Source organism: Clavelina lepadiformis, chromosome 5 (genome assembly GCF_947623445.1).
Source record: "Clavelina lepadiformis chromosome 5, kaClaLepa1.1, whole genome shotgun sequence".
In the NCBI taxonomy this organism is placed as follows: domain Eukaryota; kingdom Metazoa; phylum Chordata; class Ascidiacea; order Aplousobranchia; family Clavelinidae; genus Clavelina; species Clavelina lepadiformis.
This window is the reverse complement of record NC_135244.1, coordinates 14,965,531-14,991,030: the sequence shown is the minus strand read 5'-3', so window position 1 is coordinate 14,991,030 and position 25,500 is coordinate 14,965,531. Positions and strand designations below refer to the sequence as shown.

Below are 25,500 nucleotides of genomic sequence, written 5' to 3'. Positions count from 1 at the left end.
CGTTACGGATGATTAAACTAAAATCTAGGCAGGACAAATTATTTACTCGTACGGGAACGCACTGCGTGTCTGCAGTTCTGATAACTGCGTGAACCCTATGAAGGAAGAAAATAGGCGCTTGGAACAAACAGTCTATGAAGAAAAAAGGCAGTGCGCAAGACGGAAAATATCAACTTTACATTTGTTTAACGTTGCACACTGTTCATTTAACAGATTTAATTTCGAATCCTGATATCCGAAAATAAACTGCAAATAAGATTCGAATACATTGAGATTCGAATCTCTAAGATTCGATATTCTGTATTGTGCACCCCTACCAAGATCTTGCTGAAAACAGCCAAACTCTGCAGTCCGGGTTTGAAGCATAGTGAACACAAAAAACTCAAGGTATAAAACCTACTCGTAATGTGTAAGCTAATTTATTATGAAGTACTGGTATTAAAGCAAAAAAGCCTTATTGCACACCAAAACTTCTGTCTCTCCATACAAAATTTTTGGGTCTAATGTACAGATACATCCTCTGTTTGGGCATTTCTACACTAACCTAGACCCTGAAATCCAACCAAGAAAAAGGTAACCGCAGTGTCCACTGAATAGCCTTTAGCATATTGTTTATTTTTCGCCATTAACTGCTGTGCGGAGTGAAAATTAGGATGCTAACCACTGTAGTTATAGCATAACAAAACACATGCTCACAAACTATTTGCGGCCAGAGGGTTGCAGGTTTGCCGCCAGATGGTCGCAAGTGTGCCGCATTATATTACCATTTGCTACAACTTACTTGTGTGGATCGGCATTTTCTTCACTGATGCTGATCAAGAACAAACAAATATCAGAACTTAATGCTGTCAAGCAGTAACTAAGGGTGTGCTTGTCTGGTTTTAAGCCTCGAATCAAGACTATTTGCGCACAAAAGCAGGCATACCCTTAACTTTGCAGTAACAATAAATGATTTTACTGGTATGCATTGATCAAAATAAAGCTGACTTGAAGCGACATCTAGGCCTATCGTTTATAGTTTTTCAATGTAGTGGTATCGGTCGAAAAGTTTGTAAAAAGCTTATATCGTAGGCATAGTAAGCCGTTGTGCCGCGGTAGAATCGACAATGTTTTGGTGTGCTATAACCTGGTTAAAAAAAGTTGAGAACCCCTGTACTAGAAACCCAATTAATAAGCAGGAAAAACTGGCAAAGCCAAAGTCTTAAAATATGCAAGATAGCAATAATAGAATTGTGCTATAAGATGGTAGCTTAGTATAGAAACCAAACCCAGAAAGTAGTTTCTAAGTCAACATCAAGGTAAACCAGTAGGCCTAGATCCACAACCTGACAACCCGAGTCAAGACCACATCAATTGAGCAAAGAATCTAAGATCGGTGGAAACTTCCACGTCTTGAATAACATATTCACAATGGTTCAGTTTAAACCCATGTCAATATCATGTGATTTAATTTTGATGGTGCAACCATAGAATAATAAAACCGGTTTTAGTGTAAACCACCAACATTTTAAAAATTTTCTAATCACAGCTATTTTTTTGTTTTGTTTTCAAATTAGCCCTTTTTATTCCTATACAGCTATGTTCATCATGTTTACTCACAATGATGTTAGGCTTAAACTAACGTTGTATTTGCACTGCACAAGATAGTCTGCGGAGAGCTGGTTTCTTGTCTGCGACGTCTCTATTTTAACTTCTCACTAGTCATCGACTCATAGTGTAATTTTTTTATATCTTGATTGACTTGTTGTTATTTAGATATTCGGTGGTTTTTACGGTATTACATTAATCGACGTTTCTGTTTATGTTTCTATAAATATTTAAATAGATATTTCACTGGTGTCTCTACACCGAAGTTTCTGAATCACAATTCGGTGACCGACAGATTTTCGCTGAAGGCATTATGAGTCTAATTATGGACGAGGATAAGAAAGCAATGCGGTGCCATAGTAATTAACTATGGGGGTCGTATGCTGGAGGTCTCGGGTTCGATTCTTGCTAATGTTTAACTTTTTGTCCAAATTTATGTCTGATGTAATTTAGTCATGACAGGGGAAAGTTTGGATCGGAGTAGATTAGTTTTAATTTACACTTTGGAAAAAATTGTTATTTTTTATTGAAAAATAGCGTTTATTTCAATTCGTAGCCGAGCTCAGCAATTTAATTTCGAGAAATGGGAGTTTGGTTCAGAGAGAATTATAGGTTTAGGTTAATTTACACTTTGGAAAAATTAGTATGTCGTCTAAAGTTGAAAATTAACATACATTTAAATTCAAAGACTAACGTAATTGGTGTTTACTGTATTTATATTTTCTTAGATTGGTAAACGGCGGCCGGTAAAATAAGGCACTAGTTCGCCGGCCGCCGTTTATCGAAGTAAGAAAATACCGATTTATACCGAAAATACCGAAATACTAGTCATTTTTCCAAATTCGGTAGCCGGCAGCCGGTAAAATAAACGCTGCCTATATAGATATTTCTTTTAAATACTTTATATTGTTTGATTTATTAAATGGTAGATGTTTTGAAGGCCCCAATATTCAGGCTGGGGGAACGGTGCTCAAACCACCTAGCGTCCTAGCACCATTTAAAAATAAGCAATCTTAAACATACGTTCCTAGTTTTGGAATATAATTTGACCTAAGAAATACCTGACCTGCTGTAGGCTAATTTGGTTATTATCAAGTAGCCTGGATTTTGTATATCTGTCAATATGAGTAGGCTATACAGCCTACAATACATATCCCTAAAGTCATGTTTGAATCTCAGTATTTTCTTCAATGCATGTAACGGACAACGGCAATTGAAACAATCTAGGACTTGGTTTTCAAAATAATTCTGATACTAAGTAAGATAGAATTGGAAGTTACAATAAACGTTAATACAGGCTAACGTAAACTCGCCCCAAAACTAACGTAGCTTGATTTTATACCCTTATATGGTTGGCAAAAATTGAGTTAGTCATATCCGTAATGTCTTATTTTTGTTCTGATAAACCAAGTTGCTGTCACGTTTTTCTATGTAAATTAATCGGCTAAACATCTGTTCCACTTTAAACACGCGTTAGGCAAATTATAAATCAATTTTTAGAAGATTTTTAAGGCATGTTTATATATAAACTTATAGATGAATTATGATTTGCAAATTACAATTTTGATATTTTGGTAAATGCTATAGTTCTTATTTTTTTGTAGTAGGCTATTCTGAGCGAAAGAGTAGCTAAGCTTATATATTTCGTCGCTATTGTTTAGCTCTATACAGACAAATAACTTTTGGTTAACAGCTTTTGGTTGTCAAACCGTTTATTAAAAGACAGAGGATGGGATTCGGCAAGTTTTGAAATTGATCGAGTCAGGAAATGAAAGTGTCACTCAAACAGTGAGACTTTACTTTTGCATCAGTAAATCCCGAACCAAGCCACTTGTGTCTCTGCCAAAAAGGCATTTTACCAGGGGAAACGAAAAGAAAAAGAAAAAAGTAATGCATAACTATTTATGGAGCTTTCAAACGACGCAATAAGTGGGAGCTTGCAGGCTATTTACGGATATTATTAGTAGTTGAAAGTGAGCGGACGTCACAGTGTAAGAAAAAAATAATTGTATACAAAGCAACATTTATGTTGCAGTTAAGGTCGACTATGGCAGCTTAGGCCTATATGATTTATTGATCATTGATAAGAAAAACGTAAAGATAACTAAACAAGCATTTTAATTTTGAAGTCTTTGTTGCCTGTCAAATGCAATTTAGAAAACCGTTAATACTATCATAATTAATGATTATTTATGTTTATTCTTGCAAAGCGCCAATAGCAACGTGCCATATAAAGTAATGTAGGCCTATTAGGACTATAGCCTTGACCGCAACTGTGTACGACGTAAGGATTTTAAGTGGTGTTCCTCCGAAAAGCTAATCACATTCCATGGTACATTTACAATGAAGATTGTTTTAGCTAGTTCTTCTGTTGCTGAGACTAAAGCAATGTCTTTTGCTTTGAAAAACCTTGGGTTCAAATGTGAAGCTATGTACAGAGAAAATTATGATGAGAAAATTTATGCGATATGCGCCAACAAAGCCGATTTTATAACAAACTTTGCCACCCGAAAGTGCAGCCCGCCAAAATCACCAGCGCAAGAACCATCTAAAGCTGAGAGAAGACTGACAAACAAATAAAAACTTTAACTTCTTAGTAAAATTCTTGTTATCGTTTATTTTTCGTCATTGCGTTTATATTGTACCGGCGTGAAGCTACCAGTTGCCTAGGCCTATATGTGTAGTTACTTATTTAGATGCTTATTTAATATCGAAAAATATCTCTATCTACCAAAAATGAAATTAATAATTATGTGAATATTGCATGTAATCAACTTCATCTGCTAATCAATGACTGAATAAAGAGCCGCATCATAATAGGTAACCAAATTTATGTTTTGAATAAGTATAACTAATAAGTAGGCACAAAATCACGGTGAACACATTCACGATTTATTGAAATGCAAGTGCCATTTTATATCAATACAAACAAAAGCCTGCAGGTTGAGCGTTGGTATATAGATAGGTTATTGCTATGTAAGAGCTATGGTTGCGGTAAATACCAATGCTGTGTGTATATGTCACTTCGACCCAAATGCCATTTACTTACATATTTCGATTCCTTTACTCAATGCACCTAATATTAAAGAATTCATTTTTTATTAAGAAACATAACCATATATTCACATAAGTATAAACTTTTGCAAGCTTGATCATATTTGCAGGTTTGTGTTTATTCAGAATGTCCTACTTGCAATTTATCTTATGAATGTAAAGATAAAGAATAACAGAAAAGATATACTGTATTTTCAAACTATAAATTACATGGTGTTTGCTGACAGCGATTTCCCTGCTATAAATTTTATTATCATATAAACATACATATATATTCTAAAATGAATATCGTGTTAACGGTTTACCATTATCAGTTACGTAAGATATGACGAAACACGAGGGAAGTGCTGATGTAAAATAAAAAGGTGATGAGAGTTTCATCATGAAACACAAAACCGCCATAACACTTTGCGCAATCGCTTTCTGTGTTTCAATTACAATAACAATCTAAGACCTAAGGTATTTTCCCCAATTGCTTGCAGTTTTGTGGAAGGATAACAAAATGTTACATAAGGCTCCGTATAACTCGTCTATAAAGGCATGACTGCGGTAACCGGAAACCAGTTTCACACTGGTCTACTCACGTTAATTGCGATTCCGACAATGTCCAGTCTAAGTTATTGTTGTGTGTAGAAACTTATGCATATACACAGTAATGATCTATCCCGTTTGTTTGTTTCCTTGACCAAAAAGCCATTTATTTATAAATATTGCTGATCACTGCTTGAAGAATTTACAGCATATTTGTAAGAAAATATAATCAAGTAGCAAATGAAAGTAGCAAAATAAACCTTTGCAGTTTTATAAACTATATGTCTAAGATTGTGTAGTGTATATTCAAAAATGCATGTAATAAAGTAGATTTTGTAACTCTTTCTCCTGCATTTGAAGGAGAAGTAGGCCGTATGGAAAAGACACCTACAGCTTTTAACTGACAGCGCTTCCCATGCTAAAAGTTTTATTGTTATAACCACATATTTTTAAAATGATTATAAGAGGACTGTGGACGCAAAGAGGAATTTCCCTGTTGGCCACAGTTCCTATTAGGGATGTGCCGTGAGGAAGATTATTCGGGATATTATGAAGGTCGACACGAACGAATCCCGAATCTATTCGCATTAGAACCAAACAATAAAATTTCATCCAAAAGTTGTCTTGCTTCTAAAATGAAGTAATCGATAAACAAATCGCTTTCTTTCCAAAAATAGTGTTTAAAAAAAACGATTGAAAAAGAAAATTCGTTAGGAAAACGACTTTTATCGTAAGTACTGCTGACTCTATTTTAGCTTTGTTGGGAAATTAGATCATCATTTTTAACAAAAGTCAATAAATTTATAAGTAATATTGTATTCGGGTTCGCCATTGTTGGTATTCGTGTTCGCCCGAATCTTCCATAAAGGCGATATTCGGCGAATCTATTCGGGTGTGGGTTAAAAGACGTATCATAGCTTTTTGCTATGATAAAACTTTAAGTATAAGTTCATTTTTTTTGCTATTTTCTCCAACAGTTTTGAAAAAATTTCCAACAAACATTCATACGGTTGATGACAAAATCGGCATAGTATTGTTAAATGAAAGTTTTGAGAAAAGTTGAACTGATCGGAAATCTTTTGCAGCATTAATTTTCATTTATTTTTGTTAATTTACTTATTTTTTGGTATAAAAACAAAATTAGGTAAACGTCACATATTACTGTACAAGGCTGTAAACAATACTCGCGGGCACAGAAGGCAGTTGTAAAACATTACCGCACCACGGGAAACTTAACGAGTTACGCAAATTTCCTGTTAACTGTTCAATTGGGCATAGTTGCAGGACATGGCAAAGGTGCGTTTAATACAGTAACTCAAGGCTTATGGGTGAAAAATATAAGTTGTAGTAAAGAAGAAAGCATATTTTGTCGAACACAGGATGGATTCCGCAGAACCCTAATTCGCAGTAAAATACGTATAGGCCATCTATTATTGTTTATATAGGCCTTCATTGTATGTAAAAGAAATGCAAGGTATTCAAATTTTCAGTCAGCAGTTTGAAGAGCTGCGTCACATTTGAAGGAGCGCTTTCAACAAAAGATGACGCAATAATGACATCACGCCAAGCGCACAATTAATGCCGCTACGAGCCCAACAATTATTGTTAATAATATTGAAAGTGAAATCTTCATTTCGAACTGAATTTGTAGTGCCATTGGATCGCTGGCCATTTTCTCATCCAATATTGATCCTCGTACATTTTTATGAGGAAATCTCACATTCGGAATTTCTTTCCCAAGAAACTTGCACAGCGTTTCCCAACCTTGTTTTACGTCATATACTAAAAGTCTATCCTTTGGTGCGTTCTGAAAGGGAAAAGTTGTGAGAAAAATGATTGTGCAAAAAGAAATGTTTTATAACTATTGTCGTATAGCTCCTGCGAAGAATTCATTGATTCACCCGACGAAAACGAAGCACAATTCATAATAATTCATAATGCATAATTCACTCCATGGACTATCTTGATTCCAAAAAATTGGAACATAAGTAAGTTGGGCATACGCGTAAATCGTTTTCATGTTTCTGCAAAAACCATATAAACAAATCAAGAAAAAGTTATGCTTTTCACCGTTGATTGTCTTATTTCCCTTTATGATGCCAAGAAAATGGCGCGTTACCAATCGCTATTGAAAAATACATAGTTTAGTAAGCTTTCATATAGTGCAGTTGTTTTTTTTTTGAAAAGTATAGTTTCCTCGCTACAACGACCGTTGCTAAAGAAGTGCTGTTGCCCAGGCCTAGAATCAAGATGATACGGTATGGGCCTTCAGTTTTAGGCTGTTGATTAAATCAGTACCTCGCAGGAGCTGTATAATTTAAGTATGTACAGATTGCTATGTTATAACTTAAAGCTGAATAATTCTTTGAAGTAAAGAAAGAAATTTGATCGTTGCAAACTATTCAGAATGTTATAACCATAGAATTGTACCTGCAAACAGTAAGCTTGATGTTGTCGAAACTGCTTCTGAGCGGTCATCTTGTTTGGTTTGTAAATACAGAATGGACTGGTCATTTCCCAACCAAACAATAGTCTGGCTAATTTGCAGTATAACATTAATGTCAAATGTCCATATCATAAATAAGCTAAGCTTCCGTTAAACTTACCACTTCAAAAACGTTTAATGTTGATTTAATAAAGCTATTGTTTTAAGTTAAAGCAACTGATTGAATCCTGCAATCTCACCATAATTTTGACAAAATCGGAAATACTTCCAACCTGTTGGAGACAAAACCTGCATAATCTGGTAAATGAATTTCTTTCGGAACATGTCAAATTGGTCAGAAAAGCTTTTGTACCAAGAATCTTCATTTCGGATTGTTAAGATTATCTTTACGAAAAATAAGGCGGTTATGTAAACATCACATAGAATATAACGAAATTATAGAAATGCTTTATATAATCACAACAAGCTGACAACGTTACCGCCATCAAATAACGACACCCTCACGTGTAATACTTCTAAGCCTAAGCAACCATCGATTTAGTAATATATGGCGAGCTGGGCACAGATGGAATATTTATTGTCTCAAGACATAATGATCAGAGAAAATATATAGGCTTACACAAATTTTAGAAAATCCGACATTTTGCAGAATTTTACAGACCTCTAATCCTCAACTAAATTAAAAAAGACAATTAAGACGTTATGGTCAGTTGTTCTTTCTCACACATCTCGGAATCTATCGCAAGATCTCGAAACTGTTGCATGTAGTAAAATATGGTTCTACGTTGCAAGCGTGCGTGTTTAACGAAGTTTTATTGCTGTTAAATGAGGTTTAACTGTTTGTGCCAAGCTTAACTTATTGTAACAAGAACAGCAAACATACATAATAATAGGATGGAGATAATTTCTACCACCAGACCTATATCCGATATTTTGTTAATTTACCTTTGCATCAGGAAATGCTTTGGAAATTTCTTCCCAGAAATAATAAGGTGGACCGTCCGTAACAGCATCAACATTTTCGTACATACGCTTAAAATCTTCTGTTGTACCACCAGAAGTTAAAATTTTATTCCAATCTTCACGGTGATAATGAAAGTGTTCAACAAAATCATACACTTTATAACCTAATATAGTCAATGCTAAAACCATAGATTTGGTTCCAGTTTTGGGATATCCAGCAACAATAACTTTCATCATTCAAGTTCTCATAAAAATGAGTCTACTGTATAGCAGAGAACAATTTTATTTCACTGATTTTTATAAAATATCATGGAAGCAAATAGAAACGCAACATCAAGTCTCTGTAAGTTTCTTGTAGACCATATCTGTATTATGTCCATTACAAGCAGGCGTAGTGGTTTATACCTGCAAGCTAACCAGCAGACATAAGCAATCACGTGAAAAGAGATGCGAGGAAACGCTTGAGGCTAGACATCTTTTTGTATGATCCTTTTCTATTTATTTTGTAATTGCAGACCTAATTGGCGCAATTGACAAGGTGCTGCGTCTGCTTCGTAGCCCAGGCTACCAAGCTATAATCTCTATACTAGTTGCAATAGATATATACACATCACTTTTATTTAGTTAGTTTTTTTTTTGTATTATGTTGCCTAATTTTGGAACTGTTCAGCAAGATCACTAAACAGGAGCAAATGTCGTTACTGCCTTGTTCAAGTTTATTCGAAAAAACGTAAACGAAATGGATGGACAAGGTCAGCGGCAAGTTCGGACATTTTAAGGCAATATCACGAAATATTATTAACCTCCTTGGTTTCTAAAAATAGACTATCAATATTGGGAATTTATACATAAGCCCAAACAACACTACACCTTGTCAAAGTAACTCACGCGACCAACATATGCCTCCATTGTCTTGCTATCGCATTGTAAGTTAGCTTATTCACTATTGCGCATGTTGTTATCATAAATCTAAAACTTGGCTTTATTATAAAAAGAGTCCTTGCTGATAATGTCAGGCTTCTTTATTAACTCCATTCCATTTGAGATCCCAGATCCCAGTACTAACATTTCACACGCCTCCCAACTCACCAGAAATTAACTCATGTCAACAAGCATCTTAGTGAGCAAAAGTTTTACCCACACATGATACGCTTCGCTGATTCAACCGGATGCGAGTAAGCTCGCTCATGTAAAAAGGCTTTGTGCGAAGTCTTGCCATAAACTCTGTTTCTAGAGATTTCTATGGTCTTTGAATTTGAGGAGTCCAGTCGGTCCAACCCCAGCTCACATTCATAATTAATTATAGCGCAGGATAGGGGCATGCGTTGTAAATCTCAGTCCGATGAGCATTTGACAACAAGTATATTTTTATAGAGTAACATTCTGCTAAGTCACTAAAAATGATGTTGTCAGTTTGTCAGATATGTTTCCATATCCATTAAAAAGTGCTTCCCAAATAATGATGATTTTTTGGAAATACTTTTTGATATTTACTTACGTTATAACTTATTACATACATATTGCCTACCTACGTTATGTAGGCCTTCGTTATAATTTTTAGCATATAATAAAGTAAATGAATAATGATGATGTTTGAAGACTGTAAAAAATTTTTTCACATAGTTTCTCATACAACATTCAGATGGGATATTTCGTTTTGGAACACATTCGTTATTAACTAGTTGTCTGAAAATCATCCTAAATGATATGGATGAATTTTAAATGATGTGAATATAAACTTGGGCTTATATTTCAAATATATAAAATTGAATATAAAGTTTGTGCTTGTGGCGAGAAAAACTATTGGCGTTTGCAACAAACAATCCACGTCAAATAAGAACTACAGGCCGTTGGTCACAGGTGATCCCATTAAAAAAATATAGCGCCACACACAACGCAATAACTATATATACGGTTAGATGAAAATTTCCTTGTCATTATTATACTGGTGGTTGAAGTTGGTCAGTTGTCATTAAAGGTTATTTTTATAAAAAGTGCAACCGACAAAAGTATCATGAAATTGACCAGTATAAAACTGACCTGTCCCTTCACTCATTGATTAACCACATATTGAAAAACTTGTTTCCGCTGTATCTGTATGGCTTCTGTTACAACTTGAGTTTACTGGATAAATCGCTCAAAACCTTGATTAAAACAAGAATTTTGAAATAGGCTACGGTTCCGGTTTTAGTTATCTATTATGTTTTTCACAAGCCATTCTGTTCATTATTTACATAAAAAAATATTTGATGGAAATTTTGTTTGTATAGCTTGTTTGAGCTCGAAGGCAAAGCACGAAGTAAAACAATATGTGTCCTTTTGGCCTTTTAGTTGATCATTATTAGACCACTACATCGATATTAACTGATACAGTTGTACTGGGAGCGTGCTTTATCCGGGAATATAATGAAGATTATTTTAGCTAGTTCTACAGTCATAGAAATCAAGACGATGTCTTCAGCGTTAAAAAAACTGGGTTACCAGTGTGAAGAAACATTCAGCCAAGGTATGAAGGTTTATGCGGTATGTGATAGCAGAAAGGATATAACATCGAACAATTCCTCCCGAAAATGCAGGTCTTCGCATGTTACAGAACCGTCACAGTCGACAGTTCTATTTGAAATTTCATGAAACAAAATTGAAAGCCGACGATGAATATGCTTTGATTAACCCATATTGACCGTACTTCAATATTTCGGCAAAACCGCAAACATTATAGCCTACTATATTTATTTTTGTGTTACGTATTCTTAGAGTTGGCCTTTTCTGCAGAAAGCTGGCGCTTTTACCAAATGGTAAAGAAAACTCAATAAGCAAATTACACCGAATGCCATTGAAAGACTTAACATTTTAAACATTCGCGATTTTTTAAAATTTACAACTACTTATGTTAAGCTATATCACTGATATAAATGTTTCGCGACAAAGGATTGCATTTCATTGATTTTATTTGCATTCGAATTTATTCTTGCACGAGGCAAATTCGAACCTGATGTCTACCTCAACCTTTAGGGTAGCAGTATTTCAATCTGGTTGAAATTGTAAAAACTTGATGTTGTTTTGCAACGTATCTACTTTACAGTATACATTATGAAAGTACGTTGTGCTAAATTATGTTTCTACGTAAACGACTTGTTTTGTTTTTGTTTTGCACTCGCAAATATCCTGACAAAACGTTTTGTGTAAAAATGCCTTGTTTATTATACTAGTTTATTAACCCAACTGTAGAATAATTTGGATTGATCGCAGCCTGTTTTCGTTCACACACGCCATACACGATTTCTGTCACGATTTTTTTCCTTTGAAGTTGATTTAGGCAGGTTATATTTTCTAGATGTCCGATTAGAAAAATAAAATCAGGCTGTAAGATTTCAAGAATATATTTAAACATAGAAAATATTGCATTCTCAACAAAATATAGTCTTACTGCAGTGTCAGCCTTTATAGGGGATACGCAGTAAACATCTGTAATTCAAGGCCAGATGAAATTTCCTAACAGCAATAAAGCAACAAAATATTACTACATAGGTGTAAGGATGGCATATTTATGAAGCTTTTCAAAATAAAATGTTGGTTCAGCAATACCTACAACCACTCATAGTTCTTCTTTGGGTACATATTTAGGCAAAAGGTCTTTAATGCGTTTAATATATTCAGATTTTTCAATACATCCTTTACACGATTCACCCCATTCTTCCAGAATCTTTTTCAATTGCTTGACACGCATTTTATTGAAGTTCACTGATTTCCAGTCAATCTTCTTGTCTAAAATGTTACAAAGCATTGTAACTACATGTTACAAGAAAACTAATCTTACACTTTCCTAAAAGTGTTTGAATTATTAACCTCAAAAGTTTGGAACATGTAAAACTGACTAAAGTATTGCTATTGCTTTCAGCATTCTGCATTTGTGAAACACAAAACATAAACATGTGTTTATTATGGTTCAATGCAAATTATACCCAGGTCTACCCAGTTACCAGTTACCAGTTACCACTATACACAATTTCATTTGCGCAAATACATGTAAAGTCAAGCAACTATATTTTGTAATGTACTGAGTATGCGCTGAAGTACATTACTGTAATTACAACTTTTTAATGGTGTAGCTGTACTTTTACAGAAGCGGCTACCCGATTAAAAAAATAACAAACTTTGTTTCGGACAAGCCGATAAAAATCCATTCAACACATAATGTGCTACTTAAAAATTGAGCTGAACTTACCATAACGCAATTCACAAATCTGAGAGTCTTTCTTTTTCAGCTTTGAACAAATTTTTTCAGGCGGCATGTGATAGCTACATGGTTTTGAAACTTCCTGAATTAAACCAGTAGCAGCATCATCTGTTCCTCCTATGTAATAACACTGAAAATACAATGATATTTTAACATATTGTCATGGAAATAAAAAAGGCCTTATATCAGACACATGTTGGGGGCTATAAGAACACCAGTACAAAATAATCTCCTTTTAAGTATCTAATCAAAGTGTAAAAAAATGCAGGAATCTTGGCGATTATAATGGAATATTTTCTTTAATCAATATCAATTTTGTGTTCAAAAAAAATGTTGGCCTAATGTGAATCTTATGTAAACTAACTGAATCTAAACCTCAGGTGCAGGTTATACCCCAATAAATCTAAGTGTTAACCACACATCTTACAAATCTGTTTTCCTTTCCTCGAGCTTCATTGCACACTTCCTTTAGTCGCTTTCGAATGTCAGGTTCACCTTCAACATTTTCATCATCGACAAGTTTTTGGAACTTTGTCAAAAACCCAATGCACACTGCAAAAATAAAATGAAGTTCGTCTGATTGTTATTAACAAATGACTACACAAACATGTTGCAAATAGAAAAGCCTTCACCTTCACAATCATCGTTGGCACTATGAACAGTGCAAGGAAAATGTACCAAAGCCAGCACAAAAGAAGAACACAGAACCTTGAAGTAAAAACTCATTTCTATGGTCTACTTTGCTAAACAACTTTCAAAAATATATATTGTAAATAAATTTCAATTTGAGAATCTTGATACCTGTAACGAAAATTAACATTAAATAAAATGGCATAAGCTTCACACCTTAAACGGGGACTAACAATGGCAGGTACAATATTTTATACAAAACTGTTCAGTTAAGGGTGTATGATCTGGGTCTAATACTGAAGTGCTGATCCAAATTACATCACAATTTGGGCAGCGAGGGTCTAGTATACTTGTAATACATTATTTTGCATTTGATACCATGCAGAAATAACCTGTAAAACAATTTTACCTATTTAGTAACACAATAGTTTCCCTGCTACACTTTAACTACATACGACTGACGTAACCTAAAGACTTAATTCCATTGAATTTTTTCTAACAAAAAACTATAGGTTATTTCATTTGCAAACTTAAAAGTACAGGATCGCAATAGCTTTAAATGCTGATGCATATACATAATATTTGATTTTTAGAACAAAATGTAGAGATCTTTTTCGGGAAACCAAGCAACTTTCGTACAAGAGGCAACTTGAAGTTAAAAAACTTGTTTTATTTGTTACATGCACAACCAGATTGCAAAGAAATCTTCGGCTTGACATGCAGTCAAGCGATGACTTTCAGCGCACACATTGCACATTCATTTGTTTGTTGTGCTTGTTTCAAATCTTCAATGTTGTATGACTACATTCAAAACGTAGCAGTAAAATCCAATTGGGTTGTTTTCTTGACCGAGAATGGCTAATACGAGCTTTGGCTTGAAATAAGTTCATAGGCAACCTTGTTTAATTAGAAAAACCTGTGAAAAACTTATTCAGGGTTGTAATCATGAACCAAATCATGAAATTAACGTTTTATTTTGCCCTAAATAGTAATTTGTCAAGATCACAACAAATTCAGGGCTAGCATGGCTGCAACACCCATAAAACCAACGTAACATAGTTATCAGTTTTACCAAAGTACAGGACTGGACTATCTGGATATTGGTTTATAACTGAGGCTATTTTAGCTACATATGATATTAGATATACAGATAAAATTTTGTTCGTTAACTGGATGAAAAATTATTATTTTTAGGGTTTTTATATCTTTTGGCAAGTTTTGAATTGAGTTCTCTTGTCAAATACGGGCAGTTTAAAGACCAAAATAGTGATTAGATTAACCCTTTTTTGAATGTAATTAAAACATAGACCTAATTCACAACTTTTTTTTCTATATTCTCTACAAAATGTTACAGAAAATTTGCTCTGTAAGGCTACCATAGTGGTAAACATGGTAACTGAAGCACCGAAATTTTGACGACTGTGCTTCTGCACCCAAATGTTTCACATTTACCGGTACATTTTAGTTGGCTTCAGTTTATTCTATTACTATGTCGTCTTTGTCTGTGGGAGCAACGAAAAACAAAATGCTATAACCATTAGGCTTAGCCTGTCTTGACGTCATCTGGTTGTGCACTTGTATACTAGACCCCAAAGAATGAGTGAAGAAAAGCAGCCAAGCCCAAAGACTTAAAACGTGGAAAAATAATGTACCCAAATTAGTTAGCACAGCTACTAAACACAATTTTGGTTTGGTTAACAAGAAAATGTGAAATAACTTTAAGGAAATAACGTCACCCTTAGGAGTTTTCACTGTGTTTAAGCTAAGCTACCGTACTAGAATTTAAGATAAAAAGGTTACTCTGTTCTTACAGTTTATTTTCTGATTAGCTAAAATACAAATATCAGGTTAATAAATATTATTCATATCCGAACTAACCCTATACGTGACATGTTAGCGTAGCCCTTTGCTTCACTGCTGATGCTGCGTTTCTTATCCTGTCAGAGAAAGAGCTACGTTGCATTGAGTAGCCCGCATTGAGATTTGGCCAACTCTGATTGGATATTTTTCGAACGTCACGGATCGCCGCATAATCTTTTACATTATCGATAAAGCTACATAGTGTCACAAATGAGCAAAAATAAACTGATGTATAATGCAAAAATATTCATCAAATTTTAAGTTTTGCCTAAATTTAAACTTTAATTTTCCCAACGTCTAAATCGCATTGCATGTTTATTTCGTTTTAATAGTTTGAAACCGCAATGAAAAATGTTTGTTTTTTAAACTAAAACTGATTAAAAACCGGCTGCACACAACGATGATCCAAAAAGAACTTGTTAAGACTAACGTATTTACGGAGGGAACCATAATTGGGACATAGCCGTCTTTTGGTTCACTGCTTTTTTGATTTTCGACTCTTCATCGACCATATCATATTGTTATAATAGCCACTGCAATACTGTATATTAAGTCATGACACGAAAGTTTTAGACAGCATTGTTATAAAACTATGACCAAACTCAAGAACATAATTGGCTGATCGTGAAACACCATAGATTGCTTGTCGTTCTGGTTATCAAGCATCGAGAAAAAGTTTCTAAAAAGCTTGCTTCTAACAATGCAAATTGATCCTGTAGTTGTTGATACGGAGCTGTTCACTGTTTAATCGACTTGTAAAAGCAAAATAAGGTTACCCACGTTTTTCAAAGAGAATGTTGAACGGTAATGCCATTACAAAACTCATTTTGAAGTGAGTACGGCTACAGTCCCTACCCAATACAATACTTCGTTGAGAGTTATGTCCACATTTTTTTGTTAAAATATTTTTGGTCAAGAAAGCATTAAAATTTTGTTGATGCCACTACTTTGGTGTAGCCTACTATTGAGTGGTACAGGTAGGCCTATCTTGTAAATATTTTTGTGGCAAACATATTTCAGCAGATTGGTGTGAAAATGCCGTTCAGAAAAAAGGCAAAATCTTAAAATATTTTCAGGGAGTTTGTCATTTACCCTCCTAAATGCTATTTTATGCTAACACTAGAGTATTTAGAGAGGGAGTATTGGGCCAAACCCCCTCACGAACCTAACGTTTTTAAACCACAAGCCTTTATAAGTTTTCGGTCTTCTTCGTTTATTGCATTTCGTTTTTTGCGACTACGTATCAGCTACAACCTGCACATAAAAACGTATAAGGTTAATTAATAAGCGGGCTTACGGCGTTTCAAAATCGATGTATACGGCGTCTCAAAAGTCAAAACTATAATTTGGCTGCTGTATCGTCCATTTTGATGTGAAAATATTTTCGTTTAGGGCAGTGTTTCCCAAACTTTTTTCCGATAGTGCTCCCCTGGACATTTTACTGACTATCAAACGCCCATTCAACAAAAAAGTAACAACGAATTTACTATTTATTGGAGAAGCGAGGAAAAAAACACATGCACGCTTTCAAAACCAGCACTAAAATTAGCCTGAAATTTTTACAATTACTCGACGTAGGCTACGATGGGTCAATTTTGACAACTAAAACATTTCTGACACGGCAGGACATTCCTCTTTCGAAACGCGTAATCGCTTTTCTTTTAACTACAATACTACATCGATAAGCAAATAAATTGAACGTTTACAAGCCTAGCTCCTGCCATCAAAACTAGATAGCAAGCATTATTACACCATCCACCATTCAAGTCAAACACAGCTTTTGTTACATCATAAACATTTTGTTACATTTGAATTCTCATTCATACATTCAATTTGAATTTGTTACATTTGACTCACCACCTTTATTTAAAGACGAAACGTGTGCAAATGTGTAACATACAAATTAACATGAATTACAACTGCTAATTAATGTTTGTTTAATTCTAATCTCTAGTGTGAAGGATGAGCTTTGTGCAATTTCATAAGTTTCTTGATATCTGGTTCCATTTTAGTTAAAAACAGTCATAAATCTCCCCGTGTCACTATGTCCAGGCGGTTTCTTTTGTTGTCCAAAAGCATTGTGACGGCATTGAACGCACGCTCTACTACGTATGAGCTGGAAAATGCAATCAAAAAATTTTTTACCCGATCCCACACGTGAGGATATTTAACTTTAATTTCGCGTTGCAGCCAAAATGATTGATACGAGATACGGAATTTTGGTTTGAGTTCAAAATCATTTTGCAAGGTTATAAGTTCCTCTGCAAGAATCTCTTGCGCGGAAATATCAATGAATGGGTCGATTATTCAGTCAGGAATCTCCAATTGTAATACATCCTGAAACCGAACTTCCATGTCTTCATGCAATTCCTGAATATGCTTGCTGTATGTCTCAACATCAACATTAGAAATACCTTTGTCGCTGATAACAAGTTGTTGCAAGCTGGAAAACTGGAAGAATTCGCGTCTAGCTACATTTCGCCCATACAACGCAAGCTTATTTTTGAATCCACACAGTGCTGATTTTACCTTGATTAGGTTTACCTCGTTGCCCTGAAGGGATAGGTTCAATTCGTTAAATTTGGAAAATATATCTGACAAGTATGCAATATCATTTTTTATAGCAATAATTTTTTTGGCAAGGCCAGGGTCACAGCTTTCTAAGAATTCCACAACAGTATCTATCAGTGTGTAAAATCGTGCAAAGCAGATTGCCTTGGAGAACCATCTTACTTCCGTGTGTAGATGTAAGCCATCAAAGGCCTCGAATATCTCTTTACACAATTGCTTAAACAAGCGTGTGTTAAGCGCATGAGCTTTAATCTTATTTACTGCCTTGATGACAGTCTTCAATGAGAGGTTAAGACGACCACTGATATTCTTGGCCACCAAATGCTGCCGATGAATCACACAATGAATTGTAAGCACGTTTGGATTCGCTGCTTTTAGGAATGCCATGAAGCCACGGTAACGGCCCATCATAGATGGGGCGCCGTCAGTTGCATACGCTATGACATTGGTAAGTGGAATTGTTTTTTTTTTTCGAAATATGTTTTAACTTCTTGAAGTACTGTCTCACCCCGGGTATCTGAATCCAGTGTTAAAGCGATTGCCAACTCTTCCTGTAAAACTTCATCATTCACAAAACGAACATACCCATGTAATAGAGACTCATTTCCTGGCAAAGTTGACTCATCCAGTAGTAAACTGAATTATGTATTCCTGATGATGCTGCATAAGCTATCTTCTACAGGAGTGCTCAAAATAATATTTATATTTATTCCACTTTTTCTTTTCTCGAAATAGATTATTTCCATTGAAGCTTTTATTGAAATAAATAATTTACATCGAAGCTTTCAAAGAATAAATAATTCGTTCAGTGTTTGACAATAAATTATTCTTCACTAAACAAATTATTTTCTACAACATGATTTATTCATCGTCGTCATTACCAACTACATTCATTATCTTGTTGACCTCACTGACTCCCCACAGTTGTTTGTTTGCATGTAGAAACAATTGCGACTCAAAGTTAGAAGGAGTGAGTCGTTTTGATGACATTGACATTGATGATATTGAGTCGTTTTGATGACATGGTTAACTTAAATTAACTTAATACCGTAACTTAAGTAAAATGAATTATTTTGAAGCTAGCCGAATAAATAATTCTGAAAGAAAAGAATGAAAAATAAATAATTCTGATCGAAAAAACAGAAAAATAAATTATTCTCGAGGAATTATTTAAATATATTTAAATAAAATATATTTTTGAGCAGGTCTGTATCTTCTATATCGGTAGCCATCTCATCCACCTGTCTCTGTACAGTATTGTTAATCAGAGGAATAGATTTAATAACTGTAGAAGAGGCCTTGTGATGCAAAACGGTGTGCAAACCTTCCTTCACTGATGGCAAGATCAATTTTTCGCCGATCGTATGCGGCTTGCCTTTTCTTGCAAGCATCAAATCAAAGACAAATTGGAAGACGCACGTAATCCATCATTACTTGTATGGGAGAGGTTTGAAAACATCGTGCCAACAGTTTTCCATTTTTTGAAATTGTCCCAGAGCATTTGAAAAAATGTTGCACTCTATGCCTACTTTATCTGGGTGAATTTTCGTTAAATGCTCGGAAAGTCCGGACGGCTTCATCGCCTCATTAGAAAACACTTTAGAGCACAGCAAACACATCGGCTGTGAGTCGGAATTTGGGGGTGGAATAAATCCATACTGGAGATAACTTGAACTGTATTGCTTGCGTTTTCGTTTGGCTGAACTCATTATTTAGCACTCTAATGACTGAATAAAATAACTATACCTAGGTACCGGCTCACTAACTAAAATCTAAGAATATTGCTATTCACAATCACAGTAACTTCCTCGTGGCTTAAATACCCTTTGGCATATGCAACATGCGAGAAAAAATGCAAGATTATTATAACACAATACTTTTCGAATTAGTCTACGTATTGACGTAACAATAAGAATAGTGAGACTAATAAATGTATTTTATTTTAAGGTTAACCGAAAATTCTCAGACTATGCAACCGAACACAGGAAAGTAAAATAAGTAAATCGAAGCATAAAACTATTATACAAACAGCGCAAATGTTTACTTTGGCACTGTTTTTGTTACTGCCCAATTTATTATCAGCGCCCCCCAATCGCCCATTTAGTAGCCAGCGCCCACTTTGAGAACCACTGGTTTAGGGCGTTTTAAAGCGGTATTTGAGGCGCAAAAACACAAAATTTTTGGGCGGGGGATGAAAGCTTGGAAATTTTAAAACCAGTTTTTAAAGCTTTTTGACTTCCCCCAAAGCAACCTTAAATACGCCGCTACATGTTAACAACATACAGTTTTGCAAGGAATTGCAAAGGAATAAGGAATTGCATAAAGAATTGCACCCATAAGGAATTGCACCCATACGGAATTGCACCCAAACGGTATTGCATCTACACGCAATCGCACTCGTTTCGATTTTGGGACTGCAAAAACGAGTTCTGTAATCCATAAGAACATACGCTTATAACATAATATATATAACAAACACTGTATCGTTTATAAATCGTATTTATACTATCTCTATGGATACACAGCATAAAAATCGTTCTATACAGCATTTCTAAATTGTATACACTATAAATTGTCAGCTACCATTGTTCAAATAAATATTAGATTTCATAAGTTGCGCTTCGCACTTTTTGGTAGGGCGACGGAGTGGTCAAATGTGGAGATTAAGCAAATTCCATTATAGTTCACTGCTTCGGTGTTCGTTTATCTCATTTATTTTGACAAGTGGGGGAACAAATGTTGTCTCTTGTCCCGGGCACTAAAACCCCAGGTACGCCTCTGATTCCGTGTGGATGCAATCTCATGCAGGTTTAATCACATTGGGTGCAATGCCGTGCTGGGACAAATCTCGTGGGTGCAATGCCGTGGCCACCCACAATAATATACTGTATTTACAAACACAAGCAAAATGCAGTTGATTGAAACTGCATGGTTACGCCCTACCACAAATACACACTCTATAACATAGGACATGTGGTGCTCCAGCGCTATCAGATATATAACGCTTATCTACGGAAGTGCGGAAATGAGAAAATGAAATGCCAATCATTTTGTATTAAACCCTTTCGCTATCGTAGTCTCGCATAAAAATACATTACTTCTGCACTTCTGCACTACTATGCATGTAAGAAAGATTTGCATAAGACAAAAGAAGTTATGAGAGAATGCAGGCGACCGGCGAATATCGGGAATAAACGAAAAGAACTGTAAATTTTAGAAGCAAACTACAATAGATTAATTCGTGAAAGAATCTGATTGATATACCATGTCAATACTGCCAAAAAGAATTCCAAGCCTACTGTTTACTACGGCTATAGCGTAGTTTAGGAAACTTTTATCAGTCGACACTCGACGGCTGCATTTCAGTTGACTTAATTGGTCTCAGTTGGTTGCAACAACCAAAATACTATATAAGCTTGTTTATTAACATTTAATGACTATAGTATACAACGAGGATGTCATCAGAAAATAATAATACGATAGTTGGTTACAGCATTGTTGATTTTAGGATGGATCAATAGATAATAGTCATAGCAGGTTCCCCAAGTTAAGATAAGTAAAATGTAGCAGCCAAAAATAAAATACTTTTGATAAAGCTAAAACTAAGTAGCCCATACAAACTCCTTGAAAACACCGCGTTAGCCCAGAAGGCCGCACTCTCCCCACCTCAGGCCTGTAGTTCGTGAGGTGTATTTCGTTACGCAAGCAGAATTCGTTGTTTTGTTTATGCTTATAATTTCCGTTCTGGCGATACGTGATCAAAATTGAACTGTCCTTGTTTCTCTAACCTGCAAAGGGAAAACTGCTATGTTAGCAAGATATGCGTATATTGATATTTGTATAAAACTATTTGCTTATAGTACAAAATAATTAATCAATACATCGAGTAACCTTAAATGCAAGAGAGCTTGTCTGCAAAATGGAAGCAGAAACTTGTAAATACAGATGGATTATTCTAGCAGGAGCCTTTGTAAATTTAGCCTTGACTTGGGGCCTGCTTTATTCAGTTGGTGTTCTCTACAAAGTCTGGATATCTTATTTTAACTCACCAGCTAGTTACGTTTCTTTGGCTGGAGCTTTGCCGGTGTCAATAGGCTGTATAACAGGTTTTGATTAGTACCAAAGTTAGGCTGATGTTGTTCACAACCATGGAATTTTGAAAACACGATAACTCATCTTTATTTCAGGACCATTGTACGGATTTTTGGGCGGAAAGTTTGGCTTCCGAAAATGTGGAATAATGGGAGGGTTTATTATGGCTTCGGGATGGATTATCAGTTCATTCGCAGAGAGTGTCCAAACACTGTGTTTTACGTTTGGTGCTATAACGGGTAAGCAACTGTACTGCAATAGTATTGCCAGCATTCTGAATAGCAGTTTCTAATAAAAAGTGATTTTCTATGTTTTCAATGCTATTGGATTGAGTGAACGTGCTATGCCAACTGTAGATCCTAAAATCCTAAAAAGGAGACAATGTGCTCATTTTCATCTAATTCAATGTTAATCCATTGAGAAAAAAAAATCAAAATTTTAAAAATATCCCACAAAAGTAATTAAAATAGTTATAAATTTACAGGTAATGCTTCAACAAACTAATAAATGATCATATACTTGGATTGCAAACTCTTATACTGTAATATTGACATGCGCCGTAACCCATCTGTCTTGTTTATGACAAAATATTATTAGGGGAAGAAAACGTTTAGTAACGGAAGTATCGCCACGTCAGTATTCATAAACCACGACATCATTGTTCTTACAGGCTTTGGAGCAGGAATGGTGGCATTTTCTACCTCGGCGATCATCAATGATTATTTTGTACGTCACAGATTGCTAGCAGAAGGATTTATGGGAGCTGGATTGTGTTTCGGAAACTTTTTGTTTTCCGTTTTACAACAACAGTTATTAAATAACTACCAATGGCGAGTAAGAAATAATGATGGTAATGTTAAGCCTATTTTTAACACAATGAGTATTATCACAGTTGATTAATCATTAAAAGCAGCAAAACTTCATTACCTATGCAAACTATGTACAATATTATATGTATGTATGTAACTATGTATGTACTATAAACCTATGAGGACTATGTAAATACGTTATGCAAGTTCCTTTGCACCATATATTTTAGGGGGCGCTGCTTATTACTGGAGGTGTCTGCTTCAATGCTTGTGTGGTTTGCATGTGTTTTATACCTGGAATAAAGATAAAAACACATCCGTTTAACTTCTGGCCCGAAAACGATATGCCAAAGTACAAACTTCCAAAACATAATCACAAAGAAATCAATGATAAGAAAACAGAGTTTCAAAGCAGTCCGGTTGAAGAAAAAGCCTCCTGCTTGGATAAAACAAACAAACTTCTACGAGAAACGACAAGAAATAGTAGATGTTTTGTTTAAATCCAATTTTTCATTGCTGATATCTAAGTTTGTCCATCAAACTACATTTCTTCTACAGAGAACAACTTTGCCAGCCGTTCTTTGCAATTGTTTTCAAGTCCAGTTTTTTGGATGTTGCTTATATCTGACTTCTTATCGTGGACCGCTATATATGTGCCCTATGTGCATCTTGTCAAAAGAGGGAAGTAAGTTCAAGCTTAAATGGTGATTTAAGTTTTTGAAAATTTTACACACATTGGCTTGGGCTTACTCGCTATCCTTGGTAACCTTTTCCTTAAAGTTTTCTATGATCGATACTACCCCAACCAAGAAGCTTGCAAAAGCTTCATGCACAAACATTTCTTGTTATTTCAAATCAAGACTGAGCAACCTGAGTGAGGACACTTCTGCATGGTTGTCTTCTACCGTCGGTGTTGCTGGCTTTGTTGGCAGGCCTTTGACAGGAGTAATCGGCAGTTATTTTCAAATCTATCCTCTATGGTGCTACGTCGTTATACAGGTAACCTAACTCCATGCATAAGAAATGCCAAAAAGTAAAACCATAGGCCACAGTATTGTTCATGGATTTGATTATAACTTCTGACACAGTTGTAATATCGTACGTATGCCAAACGAACTAAACTTTAATAACAAAGAGCTTTTGGTAGCTTATACTGGAATTTATTAGTGTATGCTAATGAGTTTTGTTTGAATTGCAGATGTCCTGTGGTTTTGCCACATTTTTCAGCTCCTTCTGGTCTAACACTTACGGTTTATTCATATTTGCTGCAATGTTTGGTTTTCTCAGCAATGGATACGGAATGATAAAGGCCAGCGTGGCTTTGATGTTGGGAAAAGATTGTTTTGTGGATGCTTTCAGCTGGATGTTACTCGAAGAAGGAATTGGCATTATATTGGGTCCAGTGTTGGCCGGTTTGATAACTTTGTCGTAACCAAATGTATTAACCTAGTTATCATACGTAACATCGATGAAATGTATAGCATTGCGTGTAATAACTTAAATTAAGTTAAAACCGAATCAATTACACGGCATGCTTGTGTAAACAGGTTTTATTTATGACGCCACACAGTCTTACAGTTGGTCGTTTCGCTTTTCTGGATCTTTGCTTGTTTTGTCCGCCTTGATATGTTTCTTGAAACCTTTGGCGGAAAAATGTGAAAAGAAGATCATTCAACATCAATAAGGACATCGCCTACATATGAATTGAATTAACTAAGATTAAAGTGAAGATTGTTGCAGCCTGTTTTTGACACGTAATATGAAACGGCAACGTCTGTCAAACTCGCAGAATTGTATTGTATTTGCAAAACTTTTTTCAAGCTTAAAATGAAGGGCAAGTCCAAAAATAAGTTGGCCTTAAATCAAAGAATAGTTGTCAGTAAATATACTGGTGAGAGAATTTGTACTACTGTAATATGTAGTGGTTAAGCAATTGCTGCCATAAATAAGTGCAAAAATATCAAATTTTCGCTTAATTATGAAGGAAATCGCGGTTCTTATTTCGTCACAATAAAAGAAACAATAAGGACGACTCAGCTATTTGGATCAAGTATTAATAGACTGTTTCCTGTGGAAGTCAAGCAAAGAATAATAGAAATAATTATAGCGTACTTAAGTGTATAACAGGAACATTTTGCCTTAAATAACCCTAAGCTAGCGTACCGTGGGTGTACTTGTGCTGGTTAATGTAGAATGTAGATGCTAGTATTGCTAACCTACAATACAGTTCAGTCTTGGCTGCTGGCTCCAGCCAAGTCCGGTAACTGCGGTAAAAACAACAATGCTTTACCAGTTTATGTACTGTCATCTGTAAAATTCCTTTGCTGAAAATAAACATTACCTGTTACTAATCACTTGCCCAGAGAGACGTAGTTCATCAAAAACGCGTTAGCTAGATTACCATACCTAGTACTAACTCTGTCAGCAAACATGTTTTTACATTATGACGTCATAATTTCCGCCCGCCGTCATTATATAGACCAAATTTGTGATACGATTTTGGCAATTACTGCTTAACCACTACATATTATCAAAAATTCTCTCCCCAGCAAGTTCACACAACTTTTTTTTGACTTGCCCCTCACTTTAAATCGAAAATTGCAATAAGCCTATATTTGCAAGACACACAACCTATAACCCTAACCCAACTCAAATGTTGATTCAAATTGTTCTTCACACAATTTACCATTTACTGTTAGATAAGCATCTAGCTTTTGCAT

General features: G+C 35.2%; 3 protein-coding genes across 4 annotated transcripts; 1 reads left to right on the top strand and 2 right to left on the bottom strand.

The window, feature by feature from the left end:
* Positions 1-6,182: 6,182 nt before the first annotated feature.
* LOC143460706 (uncharacterized) lies at positions 6,183-9,227 on the bottom strand. Its single transcript, XM_076958310.1, has 4 exons — positions 8,564-9,227; positions 7,858-8,002; positions 7,603-7,709; positions 6,183-6,979 (listed from the first exon to the last, which is right to left on the bottom strand). Exons 1-4 carry the CDS (start codon positions 8,816-8,818, stop codon positions 6,731-6,733), a joined length of 756 nt encoding a protein of 251 aa, XP_076814425.1. The 5' UTR covers positions 8,819-9,227; the 3' UTR covers positions 6,183-6,730.
* A 2,718-nt stretch (positions 9,228-11,945) lies between these two features.
* Positions 11,946-13,649, bottom strand: LOC143460715 (mesencephalic astrocyte-derived neurotrophic factor-like). The gene is made up of 4 exons (XM_076958323.1): positions 13,451-13,649; positions 13,246-13,370; positions 12,807-12,948; positions 11,946-12,346 (listed from the first exon to the last, which is right to left on the bottom strand). Exons 1-4 carry the CDS (start codon positions 13,542-13,544, stop codon positions 12,177-12,179), a joined length of 531 nt encoding a protein of 176 aa, XP_076814438.1. The 5' UTR covers positions 13,545-13,649; the 3' UTR covers positions 11,946-12,176.
* Positions 13,650-21,013: 7,364 nt separating this feature from the next.
* LOC143459093 (monocarboxylate transporter 14-like) lies at positions 21,014-24,812 on the top strand. Of its 2 annotated transcripts, none has more exons than XM_076956063.1 (8): positions 21,014-21,985; positions 22,067-22,210; positions 22,642-22,805; positions 23,011-23,263; positions 23,339-23,465; positions 23,641-23,779; positions 23,979-24,192; positions 24,328-24,812. In XM_076956063.1, exons 1-8 carry the CDS (start codon positions 21,799-21,801, stop codon positions 24,462-24,464), a joined length of 1,365 nt encoding a protein of 454 aa, XP_076812178.1. In that variant the 5' UTR covers positions 21,014-21,798; the 3' UTR covers positions 24,465-24,812. The 2 variants fall into 2 exon arrangements, with proteins under 2 accessions (XP_076812178.1, XP_076812179.1); XM_076956064.1 differs by having other exon boundaries at positions 23,979-24,218; positions 24,328-24,469.
* Positions 24,813-25,500: the final 688 nt, after the last annotated feature.

What these genes read in the sequence shown, in the direction of transcription:
- LOC143460706 (XM_076958310.1), bottom strand. Translation starts at nt 8,818, where the DNA reads ATGATGAAAGTTATTGTTGCTGGATATCCCAAAACTGGAACCAAATCT. An exon ending in AAGCATTTCCTGATGCAAAG is followed by an intron (nt 8,003 to 8,563) that starts GTAAATTAACAA and finishes TTTTTCGTAAAG; the next exon opens with ATAATCTTAACAATCCGAAA. An exon ending in CCGATTTTGTCAAAATTATG is followed by an intron (nt 7,710 to 7,857) that starts GTGAGATTGCAG and finishes ACTGCAAATTAG; the next exon opens with CCAGACTATTGTTTGGTTGG.
- LOC143460715 (XM_076958323.1), bottom strand. Translation starts at nt 13,544, where the DNA reads ATGAGTTTTTACTTCAAGGTTCTGTGTTCTTCTTTTGTGCTGGCTTTG. An exon ending in TGCCAACGATGATTGTGAAG is followed by an intron (nt 13,371 to 13,450) that starts GTGAAGGCTTTT and finishes TTATTTTTGCAG; the next exon opens with TGTGCATTGGGTTTTTGACA. An exon ending in GATTTGTGAATTGCGTTATG is followed by an intron (nt 12,347 to 12,806) that starts GTAAGTTCAGCT and finishes GTAACATTTTAG; the next exon opens with ACAAGAAGATTGACTGGAAA.
- LOC143459093 (XM_076956063.1), top strand. Translation starts at nt 21,799, where the DNA reads ATGGAAGCAGAAACTTGTAAATACAGATGGATTATTCTAGCAGGAGCC. An exon ending in TAAATAACTACCAATGGCGA is followed by an intron (nt 22,806 to 23,010) that starts GTAAGAAATAAT and finishes CATATATTTTAG; the next exon opens with GGGGCGCTGCTTATTACTGG. An exon ending in ACGAGAAACGACAAGAAATA is followed by an intron (nt 23,264 to 23,338) that starts GTAGATGTTTTG and finishes TTTCTTCTACAG; the next exon opens with AGAACAACTTTGCCAGCCGT.